General features: G+C 33.7%; 2 protein-coding genes across 3 annotated transcripts in view; one reads left to right on the forward strand and one right to left on the reverse strand.

The window, feature by feature from the left end:
• Window positions 1-2,191: 2,191 nt before the first annotated feature.
• LOC134841157 (tyramine receptor 1-like) lies at window positions 2,192-3,231 on the forward strand. Its single transcript, XM_063856961.1, has 2 exons — window positions 2,192-2,331; window positions 2,742-3,231. Exons 1-2 carry the CDS (start codon window positions 2,207-2,209, stop codon window positions 2,944-2,946), a joined length of 330 nt encoding a protein of 109 aa, XP_063713031.1. The 5' UTR covers window positions 2,192-2,206; the 3' UTR covers window positions 2,947-3,231.
• Window positions 3,232-3,359: 128 nt separating this feature from the next.
• LOC134841156 (receptor-type tyrosine-protein phosphatase beta-like) overlaps window positions 3,360-15,510 on the reverse strand; it is a 31,861-nt gene continuing 19,710 nt past the window's right edge. The window contains exons 6-10 of one of the 2 annotated variants that reach the window (XM_063856959.1): window positions 7,869-7,931; window positions 7,619-7,733; window positions 7,300-7,444; window positions 4,877-5,180; window positions 3,360-3,927 (exon numbers count right to left, since the gene is read on the reverse strand). In XM_063856959.1, the coding sequence (XP_063713029.1) occupies window positions 3,674-3,927; window positions 4,877-5,180; window positions 7,300-7,444; window positions 7,619-7,733; window positions 7,869-7,931 (881 nt within the window). In that variant the 3' untranslated portion in view covers window positions 3,360-3,673. The remainder of the gene's footprint in view (window positions 3,928-4,876; window positions 5,181-7,299; window positions 7,445-7,618; window positions 7,734-7,868; window positions 7,932-15,510) is intronic. The other variant, XM_063856960.1, reaches the window with a different exon arrangement.

A 15,510-nucleotide genomic window follows, 5' to 3' on the forward strand; every position in this document is an offset into this window, starting at 1 on the left:
TTGGAACAAAAGGATAGTTTTTGCTCCTTGTAACAAATCAATTATGGCGAAAAAGTTTCTTTCAACCAATTTGGAACGATCTATAAGACGGATTAAATCTCCGATTACGCGTTAAAAGCTCGAATTATATCGCGCGTTAATTGTCCCAAATTGGTCAAAATGGCTAAAATGGCAATCTTTAAACCCTCATAACTTTACAAAAATTGACCACAGGTAAAATATTTTTCAAATTTAAGCTCAGGACAACAATACCACTTGAATGATAAAAGATTCCGTCAAAAATGGTTAGTTAAAAGTCGAAATTTGTCTGAAGAATAAAAAACCCACCCCGAGAACAAATATTCCGTTACTTTCGTATCGAAAGTGGGAACAACAAGACTGTTCGTATCAGGGCAAAGCCCTGAATGTTCCGACTGCTTTTTAGGATTTATGGAGCAGTAATAACATTTAAAAAAATAATAATTTTCAAATAAAATAAAATGAAATTTTTTTCTTCTAAAATTTGATTTTTAAAATCATCTCCCCACACGCCATATAAAGTACAAAAGGATAAATTTTGCTCCTTGTAACAAACCAATTATGGCAAATCAGATTCTTTTTAGCGTGGTAGTAAGCGCAAAAGTGCACCAAAATAACTCGACCACGGTCAAGTTAGTTTTAGTAGCAACTAAAAATTTTAAAGGCTCCCTCAAGGCGAGACGTTAATGATAAACAACGAAAATAAACCCTAACTTGAGTTTCGTGGGGGGTTATATACCCGGGTTGACGTCCGTAAAAGAGAAATGCTTGTCATGCAAATTCATATATGGCGACTATGGGAAAAATGCTTATTTTACAATTTTCATACAAAATTTAAAAACTGTATTAAACGTCTTTAGAGAAATACTTCTGTTCTATTTCCCTATTTTGAATCTTTCTGCTCAATAAAAAATTAATTTTTATTTTTTGATAAAAAAAATGCTTGTCACACAGTTTTCATGCATGGAAATTGTATGATAAGCATTTTGCGATAGAAGAAATAAAATCCTCACAAATCATTAAAAAAAAAGATTTCTGGCTAATTTTTAGTTAGTTTAAAAAGTATATTCATTGAAAGAAGTCGTGCTGATTCTCAAAAACATGATTTTAATTTTGATAAAAAATGCTTATCACAATATTTTCATAAATGCAAAATGTATGATAAGCATTTTGCTATAGAAAAAAATAAAATCTTCAAAAATAATTTAACGATTTTTTGGATGATTTTACATGAGTTAAGAAAAAAATTATTCATAGTATGCATAGTATGAAAAAAATGGTTATCATTTTCATAGTATTTTTTTTGGTCTATGAAATAGTATGATAAGCATTTTTTCATAATATGAAATAGTATGACAAGCATTTTTTGTCAACCTGGTAATTTTAATAAATGGCTTGCGGCGCATGAAAACAGGCTCTTGCAGCCTAATGGTGTCCTCCCAATCTATAACTTTGTACAGGAGTAATTAAAGAACCGTTTGACTATTATGGTAACCTTAGGTTGGAAACAATCTATGATGATTATTATTATTCTAGATTTATTAGGTACATAAACTTTTTTTAAAAAAAGTTTCCAACATTTAGAGGCCAAATTGTGCATTTTGTGAATTGTAAGCGGATCCACAGCAAGGACGCTCTCTTGTTCTTCTTTTGTTCTTTAATTTCTTTTGATTGTTCAGACAAAATTTTAATATTTTTAAATACTTGTCTCTGGAATCCAGGAACATACAGACACAAAATTGCGCGCCTATCCAGTGTACAGTTTGGCCTCGCGATGAACAAACTTACGATATGGATAAAGGCACTCATAAGCAGCAAGGGGTGTTCTTTACCTGGTTAATGCTTTCCACATGGAACCTTCTAACGACACTTATCCAGAGAGGATATGATCAACATTTTAGTTTTTTTTCTGAGCTGAGGTATAGTATATCAAGGAATGACCACGGTTCAAGATAGTGCTGGGTATACCGATCTTTAGAATGGAAGGCAGTAGTACCATGGCCACTACAACGGCCGCTCCCTTTATCATATATACATTATGGCCTACACGTCTTTCTCTTGATGTACTGTAGTCAAAACGGGAAATCTCGCATTACCTCAAACGCAAGACCGTCAATTTAAAAATTTTCATTACAATCTTATTACTTATAACTAATTTGTCAATTTTAGGTACAATCGGAAGAATCGGATGACGTCTCAATACCTCAACGCAGGACTCCAAACTCAGATCTGTCTTCAAGTGGAGCTTCGCAAGAGACAGAAACAACAGCGAAGAGAAATCAGAGCCATCACCACTGTTTTCGTCATTCTAAGGTCATATATCAAAATAGGTGGTACACACATTCTGATGTGGAGGTGTAAATTTCAGCACATTATTGTTTTCAATTTATGCAGCCCATAACAATAAATAGGAGAACAAAAAAATTAAAGTTTAAGTCTTTATTTAAAACTGTTCACGTCTTTTCACGTTGCAAGCTATTTTTTAGTGAAAACATTTTAAAACCTGGTAAGATTTTTTTCTCATGCAAAAACTAGTTTTTCGACCACAAGAAAAAAATATTCGAATAAATTAGTCAAAATTTTGCTTTGTATTTTTTATCTTAGACTTTTTTCGGCTCTTCTGTCACAAATTGAACTAAACATTTTGAACGCTTTAAAAATTCTTCAATTGAAGTAGACTACATATGCCATCTATTCTAATATATGGCCCCTTTGCTCTGAAGTACGTTCGTGGTGTGCTGGCTGCCCTTCTTCATACTAGCTTTAATCGTACCTTTCTGTGGGGACAAGTGTGAGCCCCACCCCTACATGCGTGTGGCCATTGACTGGCTAGGCTACACGAACAGTGCTCTGAACCCTTTCATCTACGCAGTTTTCAACTTGGACTTCAGAAAAGAACTGAAATTGACTCTTGGAATTCAGACTTAGTGATTCAAAAACAAGAACAAACGATACTAATATAGAGCCATGTGAATTTAACATTAACAAGATCAATAACTAATTCATTCTGAAAAAAACTTATGAGCTGATCATTCTCCGGGTCGCAGCTTTGCAAAAACCATCGAAGATGTCCATTTCAGTTGGACGCTAGAGCAAATCAGAAGTTATACTTTAAACAAATATGGCGTTCCCGCGCACGCCATACAGAATTAAATGATCTATATTTTAGCTTTTTACTTTCCATTGATAATTCGATTACCCTTTAGTATTAGTATCACCATTTTGTATGGAAAAATTTTTTTTTTCAAACAATATATTCCATATAAATTTAAGAATTGAAGCTGTAATTTTGACAGATGAGAGTTGACTATTTACAATATTCACATTTATTCATTATAAAAAAAATCGAAAAAATAGGTAGCTTTTGACTCTTTTAGAACTAAGTTGAACCGTTTTTAAAATGTATGACGTGTAATTGATATCTATATTTTTGGTACCAGTCGATGAAAACAATCTGCTCAACTTATTTTTGAGTCATAATTTTTTAAACTGTCGTCATATTTGTGTTATTTACATTATGTGCGTTCTTAAGTTTTAGCCAGTTTTTGTGAGTTTGGTCGACAGTTTTAAAAGCGATGTGATTGTGTACATGTAAGATAGAAACGTGGGATGTTTTATTGGTTCTATTTGTTTTGTTCACGGTGACTTTTGTCTTCTAGATGCTTAGAATAGTTTCCCCAATTTCAACTGTATTTGATGGCACATCCGCATTATGCTCGCTGCTCTGGTCTGTCAATTCGATAGTCTCAAACCCAATTGGGGTAGGGGCAATTAGGGGAGTGGAGGGTCCATTGGGCATGACATTTTGAACCTCCTCAGCCAGTCTCAAGGCCACTTCGTGCACGAATCGGTACTGTTCCACAGTTTGGACCATTAATGGGCGCATGGTTCTCATCTCAGCCACCATGCCTAAAAATTTCAATTTATATGATGTTCCATGGAAAAACTAGCAATTGGTGGTTTTAGAGGATTTTTTTATGGAGTCTTATAACATAGGGTTCCAATGTCTGTTAGACTGACTCCGATTTCTGAAAAAAAGCTAAGAATCGACAACAATTTAAAATTGCGCCCAATTTGGAGCGTGCTAGAAAACAGCTCGATAGAAAAATATTCAAAAAATATAGTCAACGTTTCATTGAAAAAGGCTTCTGACGACAATTGATATCAGACTTTGGCAGAAATTTTAGAAAGAAGTACTCAAAACCGATCTAAGGTTAGCTCAATTTTCTGTCGATTTTGAAACTTACAGAAAATATCTGATTGGAAGCTGGGAAGAAAAACTAGCAATGGCGGCTTTCATTTATTGCTACGATGTACCACCTATAGTATCTGTCGTTCCTACGAGTCTGATAGATACAACTCACTCAAAAAGTTTGTTCTTTCATTTTGAAACCTCTTTAAACGACATTTTAGCTCTACAATGGGAGAACTCCACAAGACAGATTTCGTTATTCAAAAACCCGAAAAAAAATCATTGAAATTGACCAATTAAAAAAATCTAATTAGTTAGAAATTTACTGCCAAGTTGGGGTTGATCGACCAACGGACTTTTGTTTTTTTTTCTGTAAAATTGCCCAAAGTTTCTTTTTTTTGAAAATTGGATCATTTCGCTTGAATCAGATTAATTTAAATTGATTAATCAGAAAATAAATGGTTTTCAACGTTTTTTTTTTGTAATTTTGAGCCCAGCATAACAGAGAGGGAGTCTTTATTCCTATTATAGCTCCGCGCAAAACAGTAAAATCGGAGTGCGTCTGCCTGGGGAGGGGGGTTTGGTGGGCTTTAATTTTTTTACTCAGACCGGAATGTAAAGACCCCAGAAAAAACCGAGTTTTTGCACGAAGAGAATCTAGAATACCTCTGATGTCGAATTCATTTTTGTACGTCTTTTGTTGCATCAGACGGTCCACCGCGATAAAACTCCCAGTCCTTCCCACACCCGCACTGCAGTGCACGAGCACAGGGTACTGGTATGGGTTCTCCTTCCTAATCACGGTCACGAAGGGTTCGAACTCGGACCACAGAGGGGTCATTTCGTCCTCCCAGCGCTTGAAGTGGTACTGGACTATGTTTCTGCCAGACGGGAACTCCTCTTGGGACACGTAACCCGCTGGGTCTCCAGGGCGAATGGTGAATGTGCGTCTGATCCAAAAGGGCGTCGCCTACAAAGCATTTTCATATTGAGTGTCCCATAAAGCCCCCATATGTTATATTATTTGGAGAGGTTGGAAAACAGTTTTTTTTACCTTAAGAAAGTTCTATAAAAATACCCACTTTTTTCAGCTTCCCCTCTAGAGATAATTTTAGATCCAACTTTGATACAAACACAGTCACCTCTGACTTAAACAGGGTATTCACTAGAATTTATGGTTCTTTCCAAGACTGCTCGTAACAGAGCGAAAATATTGAAGGTCGATGGAGTAGTGTTCGCTAAAAAAATGGATAATTTTTTTTTTAAGTTTTCATGACATTTTTTGAGGAACATTCCCCTCACGCTTTGTAAATTACAAAGTAAAAATGTTTGCAAAATGCATAGTATTGAAAAGATTTTAAAAAACGCTTCACTTCAATTTGGAATGATTTCTCAGACGGATTAAATCTCCGCTTACGCGCTATTAGCGGCGCGAAGTATAGCGCGCGTTAATTGTCCCAAATTGGAAATCAATAAACCCCAATATTTTTACAAAAAATAATCTCAGGTGAAATATATACACACACACACACACACACACACACACACACACACACACATATATATATATATATATATATATATATATATATATATAAATATATATACATATATGTTGTACTGAGCTTAAATTTGAAAAGATATTTTACCTGTGATCATTTTTCGTAAAGTTATGAGGGTTTAAGGATTGCCATTTTGGACATTTTGACAAATTTGGGACAATTAACGCGCGATATAATAATTCGCGCTATCAACGCGTAAGCGGAGATTTAATCCGTCTTAGAAATTGTTCCAAATTGGTTGAACGAAGCTTATTTGCAATAATTGATTTGTTACAAGGAACGAAATCTATCCTTTTGTACTTAATATGGCGTGTTGGGGGATGATTTTCATAAAAATTTCCAAATTTCAGAAAAAAAAATTTCATTATATTATATTTCATTTAAATTTTCTATGTTATTACAGCTCCATAAACCTTAAAAGGCAGTCGGATTATTCAGGGCTTCGCCCTGACACGAGGAGTCTTGTTCAAGTTTGTAATTGCTGTTTTTGCTACAGTATTTTAATTGTCTAAAAGTCGCAAAAACATATGTTTGAAAAAAAGCAAATGACAGCAGCGTAGCAACAAAGAAATTCTACAAAAAGTTTAATAGGTTCGGAATGTGATTAAAATCGTCATTTCCCCCCTGTTTTATGCTATTTCTATTGAACTCTGTGTATCCGAATGTTTTGAACTTTGTTAATCGATCTGATATTTTAACTGCATGCGTCATCTAAGTCAGCAGGGTTAGATCTAATACTGTGCTTATAGCAACGTTGGATGTAGAATTATCTCGAGAGGAGCAATAAAGAAAAGACATTTTTCAGATTGAATTTTTCAAAAAAACTGCATGTTTATATTTGAATTTGTGAAATAAATTGTTATATAAAACCAATTGCTTTAAGCGGCTTAAGGTAAAATGTAGATTGTTTGTAGAAGTAGACTATTGGCTCAACTTTTAGCTCAACGAGGGCCTAATGGCTCAATTTTTATTGCTATTTTTATATTATAATTATGAACGAGATCTTAAACTCATGAGATATAAAACCGATTTCAAATGGTTTACAAAAACCGTTTTGTGGTTGTTAATTTTTATGTTTGCTGTTAATCATTGCTGTTAAAGTTCAACTTTCATATTAGCAGTGAAATGACACGTTTTGAAAGTTTTTTTTCTGCATCAAATTCAATCTACTCTACCAACTGGACCCGGTAGATAATACTGCTCCAAAGGATAATACTGCTACAAAATAGATAATACTGCTACAAAACAGGCCAAAAATGACGTTTTAGACACTGTCTGGAATGTTTAAAAAAAGTTTTTTAAACGCCGCTCCAAATAACCAACTCTGGAACCCCCCTTCCGTTTCTCAAGTTTACGTTTTTTTTAGTTCGGCGCCCAAGGCACTCTAACAAAAACTTTGGGGGTGGTCAACTAAAAATGAGTGTTGTTAGAAATTACCAAGGGTGTTCAGGGTGTCGAATCCTTGAAAAAAGGAGTAGCCCCCGCCCTTTATGCCAACCCTGGTTTATTGTGTCCTATCCTATTTACCTGTATATCGATGAGTTTGATCTGCAGGTTTCCCCTCCACTGAGCCTCACTCATCTCATTGGGCCAGTAGGGGAAACAGGCATCCCTCATCACCCCCTTCTTCATCTCCTGGCACTGACACAACATCACCACCTTCACCACATCCCTAACAACACACACATATATATATACTACCACACAAATATCAACAGGCAATGACGTCATCATTAGAATAAGTACAAAAATGAATACTTCAGTTCTGTTTCGAGAGACGGTCTTCGAAAGAACTTCTATTGTAATACTAAGTTTTTGCGTCAGTTGAGAAAATTGTTGAGCTTACTTTTCCCATATCATCTGCCAGAAATCGTCCACAGTGTGGGGGAGGGGACCCTGGCTGGCAATGTACTCCTGGTCACTGTTCTCTCCTGAGATGTAGCTCGCATTCACGTAGCCACCTGTGCACCGAGTCGAAAACAGTTATGCTAAGTCGAAAGAATTAATAGGGTCGGAGGTACTTTTTTATGACTGGGTTTGGTTTGTGGTAAAAAAATATTTCTAATAATAATTTCTTATTTGTTAGAAAAACTAACTTTCCCAGCTTTCGTTTTCAGCTACAAGGCCAGAAGCGGATTTGATGGTCAGGACTCCTTTCCCTAAAAGTTCCCCCTTTTAATACTACAAGAGGACATCTTCTCTTGCTGACCGGCCCTAAAAACTCAAATGGCGCCAAAATATACTAATGTTAAATGGGACCGCGCGCCAAAAAACGCAATTATCATCCAAAAAGTGCCTAAAAACGCTTCCCCTGTTTTTCAAAATTCGCGTGCAGTGCAGAAAATTTGGCTAAAATAGTGTCTTCATTTTGATTTGGGGGTGCTTGGATATCAATTTGGTTGAGCTTAAAAAAGGTCGATACAGTTTTCAATTTTTTTTAAATTCTTCTTCGAAAAAATTCTAGATCAGCCAGGGTACAAAACATCCACTTTTTCCGAAATTATCGCTAACAGATTTCAAAACATATAATGTATGCCAAAACTTTTGCCGCTGGATTTTTGAAGGGCCTTATTTAAATAGATGAGTTTGTGCGATCCCTCGGATGTAATATTTGCTGTTTCAAACATCCTTGATGAAATACATTTTGGAACCTGATCTAAACTATATTTTATGATTGGATAAATTAAATGTTTTACCAATGTAAAGTATTTAATATTAACCAATCATGATCCATCTAACTAACAACCCACTTATTTGTAAGTGCTGAAGTTACTTGTAATTTCAGCACCAGAGAGATTTGAATTTAACTTAGAAATTAGTTGGACTCTCCCGAGCACTTCAGCAGCCGCAATAAACCAGTATACCCTAGATCTATTGAGCCTAGCAGAGACTAGTTAAACAACCTGAGACTAGATAGTATAAGAGTAAGATTAGGATCGGTATTAGACTAAGAAGTTGCACGAATCTATCCGGCCGAAAATAAGATAGCGTGACGAGCAGACGGTGTACCCTATCCGAAATTACTCTATGAGTTATACACCCAAGTCCTAACTCATCTGGTGCGACCATAAGTCTCGAACAAGACCTTACTAGATTAGAATTAACCAAAATAGATTAGAAATTAGACAAAAACATTTACAAAATGTTATACGACAATAATTTAATTGAAATGTCTCTCCGACTCGATAGATCAGAGCCAATATTCCGAACCATAACAGAACTACCCGGAATTGGAAGAAGACCTCGAACCAAAGACGACATACGACAAAGTAGAAACTTGCCGTATAGTTATATGATAGTTCGGCAAAAGCCAGAACAAACTTTTATATTTCGAATATTACTTGCAATGAATTTAGATTTCCATTTGCAAACATAAAACCTTGAAGTTACTCTTCAGAATCATTTCAGGCGCTAAACAAAATTATTAATATACAATAACGATTGATAAAAAGATCTAAGATCGTTTTCCTAAAACTCTGCAGTATTATACAAAACATGTTTGAAAAATATTTATTGGAAAATAAAAATAAAAATTAGTAGCATGACAATAAATGGTTAGTAATCATAAATCATCCTGTTGTTCCAGCTTCATCACCTAAAACATAACAGCAATCATCAACTCACTAACATCATAAAACACTAAATCTTTCCTTTACACAAATTTAAAACTTTATTAAAACTTAAAGTCACTTAATTTAAAACCAGATCATCAAGGCTTATCCTTGGATCTTAAATCATTTTCTACTTAATTAAATTTCAAACTTGATCATCAAGGCTTATCCTTGGATCAAACAGAACAACTTTGTTCTCCCCCACCCACTTAATTAGTGTCTAACGACCTCAAACGTCGATTCACTATCCAACCCTTTCTAAAAACCCAGGACTAATAGAAATTTTTAAACACAACTAATCATTCAAATTAGGATAAACAGTGAAGAACTTCGGTTATTCATCCTTCACTTGACCCCCCCTCTTACCAGACCCAGGATAAATCTTAGACTTAGTAAGTTTAAAATAGTATCTAACGAACTACTCGCGTTCTAATTATACCTGAACCTTGTGGATCGATTTACTATTCTCCAACCCTTGAACACAATCACTACCCCTAAGTAAGATTAAGTAAGTTAACACCTTAGCTTATACTAGTCACGAGAAAGTAAAAATCATTCTTCGGAATCGATATACTTTTCTCTCCAACCCTGAACAAATAGACCCAGGTTAAGCTAACCAAAAAATCGTAAGGACTAACAGTTTAAGTAATTAGAATTCACTTAACAACTTTTTGCATCCGTCATCCTAAACCTTATGTCATTTAAAAACCTAGGAAATAAACAAACAATCGTTTTACACAATTGTGAAATAGATAACAAAAAATACGACCTTGTAATCACACCTCATACACAAACAGTTGGATACATCCGCACAAAACGACAAACACTAAACAGAAAAATAATAACTAAACAAAGACAAATAACACGAAAAAGATTTTCAAAAAATCGAAACGCATTTTCAGAATCAGAAACCAACAGTTTAGACGAACTTTACAAACTAAAAGAATCAATAGATAAAAATTGCCCACTTCACGATCAATTATATTTTTCTGACTCAGAAACAACTTCAAATTCATCACAAAGAGGAAAAAGAAGAACAAAAAAGCAGTATAAACACAAACCAGTACATCTATACAATTGGAATCAACCAATTCGACACATTAATAATTACATATTAACAGTCATCGAACGGAAAAATGAGTTCAACGCACACCCCAGGTGACGAAACTCCAGATGATGATGAAATCTTTCCCTTTATAGTAGATGCAGATACTGATAGAGGACAACACATATTTTGTCAAAATTTACTCGTAAATTTATTTGAACCCGGAATCAGTCCATGTAAAACAGAGTTCCCCGATGTAAAAGTCAAAAGACAAATCATAGATCACTATCTAAAAGATATATGCAACATAACACAACAGTATGGAATCTACTCTATAGAATTCACTTCCCCAAACCACAATAATAGAACATATACTATTCAAACAGACGATCTTGACTTAGAATTTTCAAAAGTTTTTTCAGAATATATAAAAAGCATCCAATACCATAACTCACAAAGAGCAAACTCCATTTTCACCAATGAAGTTTTCGCAATAATATATAGTTATATTTCGATATTAGAAAATGAACTCCCATTAACAAATGTCTCACCGACAGAAACATCTAAACATTTAAGAGTACGACATGAAATCACACTACTCTCTAGTTATTTAAACATCATTAAAGAAAATTTCACGAAAGACGACGTTTCACAACATACCAAACACGATTTACAAAAAATTTTGGCATGGTTCATAATAGATTATTTCACACACAATATTGATTTAATTGCACAAGCAAGAAAAAATTTTAGACCCCAAAATTCGAACGATGATACCGCTATCACAGAACAATCAGATTATGTTTGGGACCCCGAATGGTCTCATCCCGCATTTATAAACTTTCCACAATCAATCTCAAGTCAAGCAATAGGTACAATATCTTACATAAGAGATTATGTAAGAGTGATACCATTAACAATTGATGCAACACCATTAAATTATAATACATTTTTACCCGATACACAAAATAATAGTTTAAACTCTACAGTTATACACAACGAAAACCTCAATGGAACTAGGAATCTTACTCAACAAGATATACAGACACCATCACACTTCATAAGAGAAGAAATTGTACACACAACAACTACACAACAAAGTATTTCACCAATACGCCCGAATTTAACAACACCAAGAAATACAAATCCTTCACAAACACAAGTAACCTTACAATCAACCGTTAAACCTTCGGTTGCTCCAAAATATTCACATATGGATTACCAAACATACAGACCCATGACAATACCATCAAAAACACGCAAAACATTCACTAGAAACAACTTTGCAGACCATAATTATAATTATACACATCCGTCAAAAACAAATTATCAAACACAAAGGAATTTTAATCAATATACAAAACCCCGAAACTGGGATAACCCAACGGCCCAATATAATTCCAAAAATTTTCAACCAAATCCTCCACAGGATCGCAGTGAAAATTACCCATTTTTTCAACAAAATAAAAATAAAAAACAAACATCTTATCAAATGGATTATTTATCCTCAGATGATGATTTCTTACAACCAGATATATTTGCACCAAATACTCAAGAATATCGTAGACAAGGAATACAGAGAACACGTACAAATCATAGAAATTTTTCTCCACAACCAATAGATGCACAACATCAACAACCAATTCAACAACAAAATCTAATTAATACACAATCTTTTCAACCAATTCAACAACAAAATCCAATGACTGCACACTCGTATCAAGCATCACAAATGCAAAATGAAATACCACTCCCATATTATCTCCAACAACATGAAATAACAAGAAACCAACTTTCAAATTTTTCTCAAATGCCAAATGCAGCAGAATCATTACAAATGACAATGAATCCATACCTAATGGGTGGATCATCAATAACATCAAACAAACCTTTAATGGTTTTCACAGGAACAGACCCTGAATACTCTGATTTTAAACATTGGACCTGAACCAATTAATACACCACTACATCAAAACTGGATACATCGACGCACAGCGTTAATACAAACAACCTTAGATGGCGCAGCCCAAAAATGGTTTTCAGTACTACCTCTAGAAATAAAATCAAACTGGAAAAGATTTACACAAGAATTTTCAAAAATGTTTGACTCTGAAAGAAACAAACAACAACAAAGAGTTTTATGTAATGAAATTCGCAGATTACCAAACGAAACCATCAAACAGTTAGCAGTAAGAATCGAAACACTAGTTCGAAAAGCATATTCACTAAATACACACGACTATAAAAACACAAAGATGACAGAAATCTTAATGATGACCTTAACACCACAATTAAGGAAAATAGCAATAAAAAAGAGAGCATCCCATCCTTCTTCAATTCGAGAACCCGATTTAGATTTTAGAAAACTAGTAGACAAACTAGAACAAGCAGAAATCACGATGAAACTAGAAGAAACGGAAAATCTGAAATTACAATACGTTAACAAAATTGAAACGACTTCCACTAATATAAACAATATACAGGAATCAGATACAGACCTCGTCGAAAAAATCACTGAAATACTTAATATTTATGAAAAGAACCCAAACTTTAAAGGCAAACCATCTTTCAAAAAATGGTGTAATTATTGCCGACGATACGGACATAGTATTTCCGAATGTAGACAAAAACAGCAAGATAGTCAAAATAAACCTCAAAAATACAAAGAACCAAATAAATCATTCTATCAATACATGAAAAAAGATCAAAATCTACCAAACAAAAATGTATACAGCAATAACAGTTCAGGAAAGCCACTTCCGAACAATACAAGTTATACAAGAAATCAATCCCCATATAACTCAAGTTATAGAGGAAGATCACCAGAACGAAGAAACACGCAAAATTCATCACAAAATCACTACAATAGACCAAATAGTAGAAATAACTACTCCAGATCAAATTCAAATACACAACGATTTGTTTCTAGATCTAATTCCCAATCAAGAAATAATTACTATCCAAACAACCAATCACGAAATTCATCATACAATAGGAATAGAAACTACTCCTATAATCGAAATAGAAGTTATTCAAACAACCGAAACCAGAATTACCCGAATAATCGATCAAGGAATAATTCATATAATAGATCGAACTATAACAGACCAAACAGCAATTATCAAAATCGATCGCGAAATAATTCACAAAACCGACATTCAAGTTATAGTAACCGTTATAGAAATTATTCCCAATCACCACACCGGAATAATAATCACTATAATAACTCTAATAATCGTCATAGAAGCAGTACACCTAAACATCAAAGACAAATCAATCAAGTACAAGCTAACCCAGAAACAACATCAGACCCCCCAGGTATTGATGACACAGTAACTGATACGTTACAACTCAATCAAATAAATTGTACATCATCAGATTCAGAAAGTGATACAGAAAACACTCTTTCTATCAATATGATAAAAGTCGAAAATGACTATGAATCTGTCATATATGAACAACCTTTTTCATCACACATATATGAAAATCAATCAGAATTTCTTCAAAATTATTACATTACACCCATAAATTCCACACCAACAACGCAAGAAACAAATGCAAAAAATACTACAGAACAACCCAATCAAAATGTCAAAACAAAATGCTTGAATACAAACCACATCTACCAAAATATACAAAAAGAACAACCCAAAGAAAAAATCTGGACAATACCATTTCTCTTAGAAAGCCCAAGAAACAAAGAATTTCAACCACCAGACCTTGAAATCGATTTTTTAATTGATTCAGGAGCAGAATCAAACATAATAAACATTCCCACATGGAATGAAATAAAAACTTTACACCCAAAGCTAACACCTCTTGAAACCTCTAGTAAGCTAGCAACAGCACAAGGATCAACATTGATAAACTACGGAAAAATTCAATTATTTCTCCTCCCCACCAGAACAATGGAACAAAGCAAAATTTTAAATAAGCCATTTAAACAAATATTCCATATCACTGATATTAAATATAATATCATTGGAATACCATTTATTTCAAAGTATATACCAACAATTAACATTCTAAATAGTAAAATATTAATCAAAGATAAATATACAAAAACAAAGGAAACATCCTTAACATTTTTTCAAAGATTAAATAAACAACCACCATTCTTTTCAAAATTCTATCCGATATTTAACCAACAAAGAAAACACCTGAAACCACTATCAGGAAACATCTATAATTTTTCAATCAAACAAGTTCACCAATATGATAAAGAACAAAACAAACAAAAATTTTATATGTCAGATTTTGAATTCAAACCTATTCATAAATTTTTCAAAATCACAATCTCTTCAATAAAATATTTGAAAAATTCGAATTCAGATATTATTTCCTTACATGTTTATAACAACACACCTTACCAAGTAACATTACCTTTAGGACTTTTAGGATATTGTGAAACCAACGCTACAATATCACCAATACACGAAAAAGCCTATCGCGTAAATAATATACTCCAATTACTAGATATTTGCCAATCTACAATTCTTAATGAAGAATTATCTATAAATAATATAATAAGTAACGAAAACAGAAATACGGATTATTTCACAAAAACTCCATATTTCAAACCTACATTCAACATAAGTAACTACACAGAGGACCAACAGAAATTTTTAACAATGTTTAATTTCCAACATTCACAAATAACACAAGACGAATTCGAAAAGTTAGCCAAACAGCTAATTAAATATTCATCAGTCTATGCAACATCAAAATTCGATGTTGGCAAAATCAGTTCATCACTACATCTGCCATTAAAACCAGACGCAGTTTTCAAAAAACAGAGAGCAAGTAAAGTACCAATTCACTTACATGATAAAGTAAACAGATTACTCGACATTTTAGAACAATCAAACATTATATCACCAGTAAACAAAGAAGAACAACCAAAAGGCAACACATTCATCAACCCCGTTATCATTCTAGCTAAAGGAGAATCATTAAAAATAGTTCTCGATGCTAGATACCTCAATTCACTTATAGATGAATCAAAATGTAATTGGCCCATCGAACCAATACAAGTTATTTTAACAAAAATAAATGGCAAATACTTCACAACCGCCGACATGA

Source organism: Symsagittifera roscoffensis, chromosome 3 (assembly GCF_963678635.1).
Source record: "Symsagittifera roscoffensis chromosome 3, txSymRosc1.1, whole genome shotgun sequence".
NCBI classification, from domain to species: Eukaryota; Metazoa; Xenacoelomorpha; order Acoela; family Convolutidae; genus Symsagittifera; species Symsagittifera roscoffensis.

Coding starts and splice junctions, on each gene's coding strand:
- LOC134841157 (XM_063856961.1), top strand. CDS start 2,207: ATGACGTCTCAATACCTCAACGCAGGACTCCAAACTCAGATCTGTCTT. Junction 2,332..2,741: donor ACTGTTTTCGTCATTCTAAG/GTCATATATCAA, acceptor TTTGCTCTGAAG/TACGTTCGTGGTGTGCTGGC.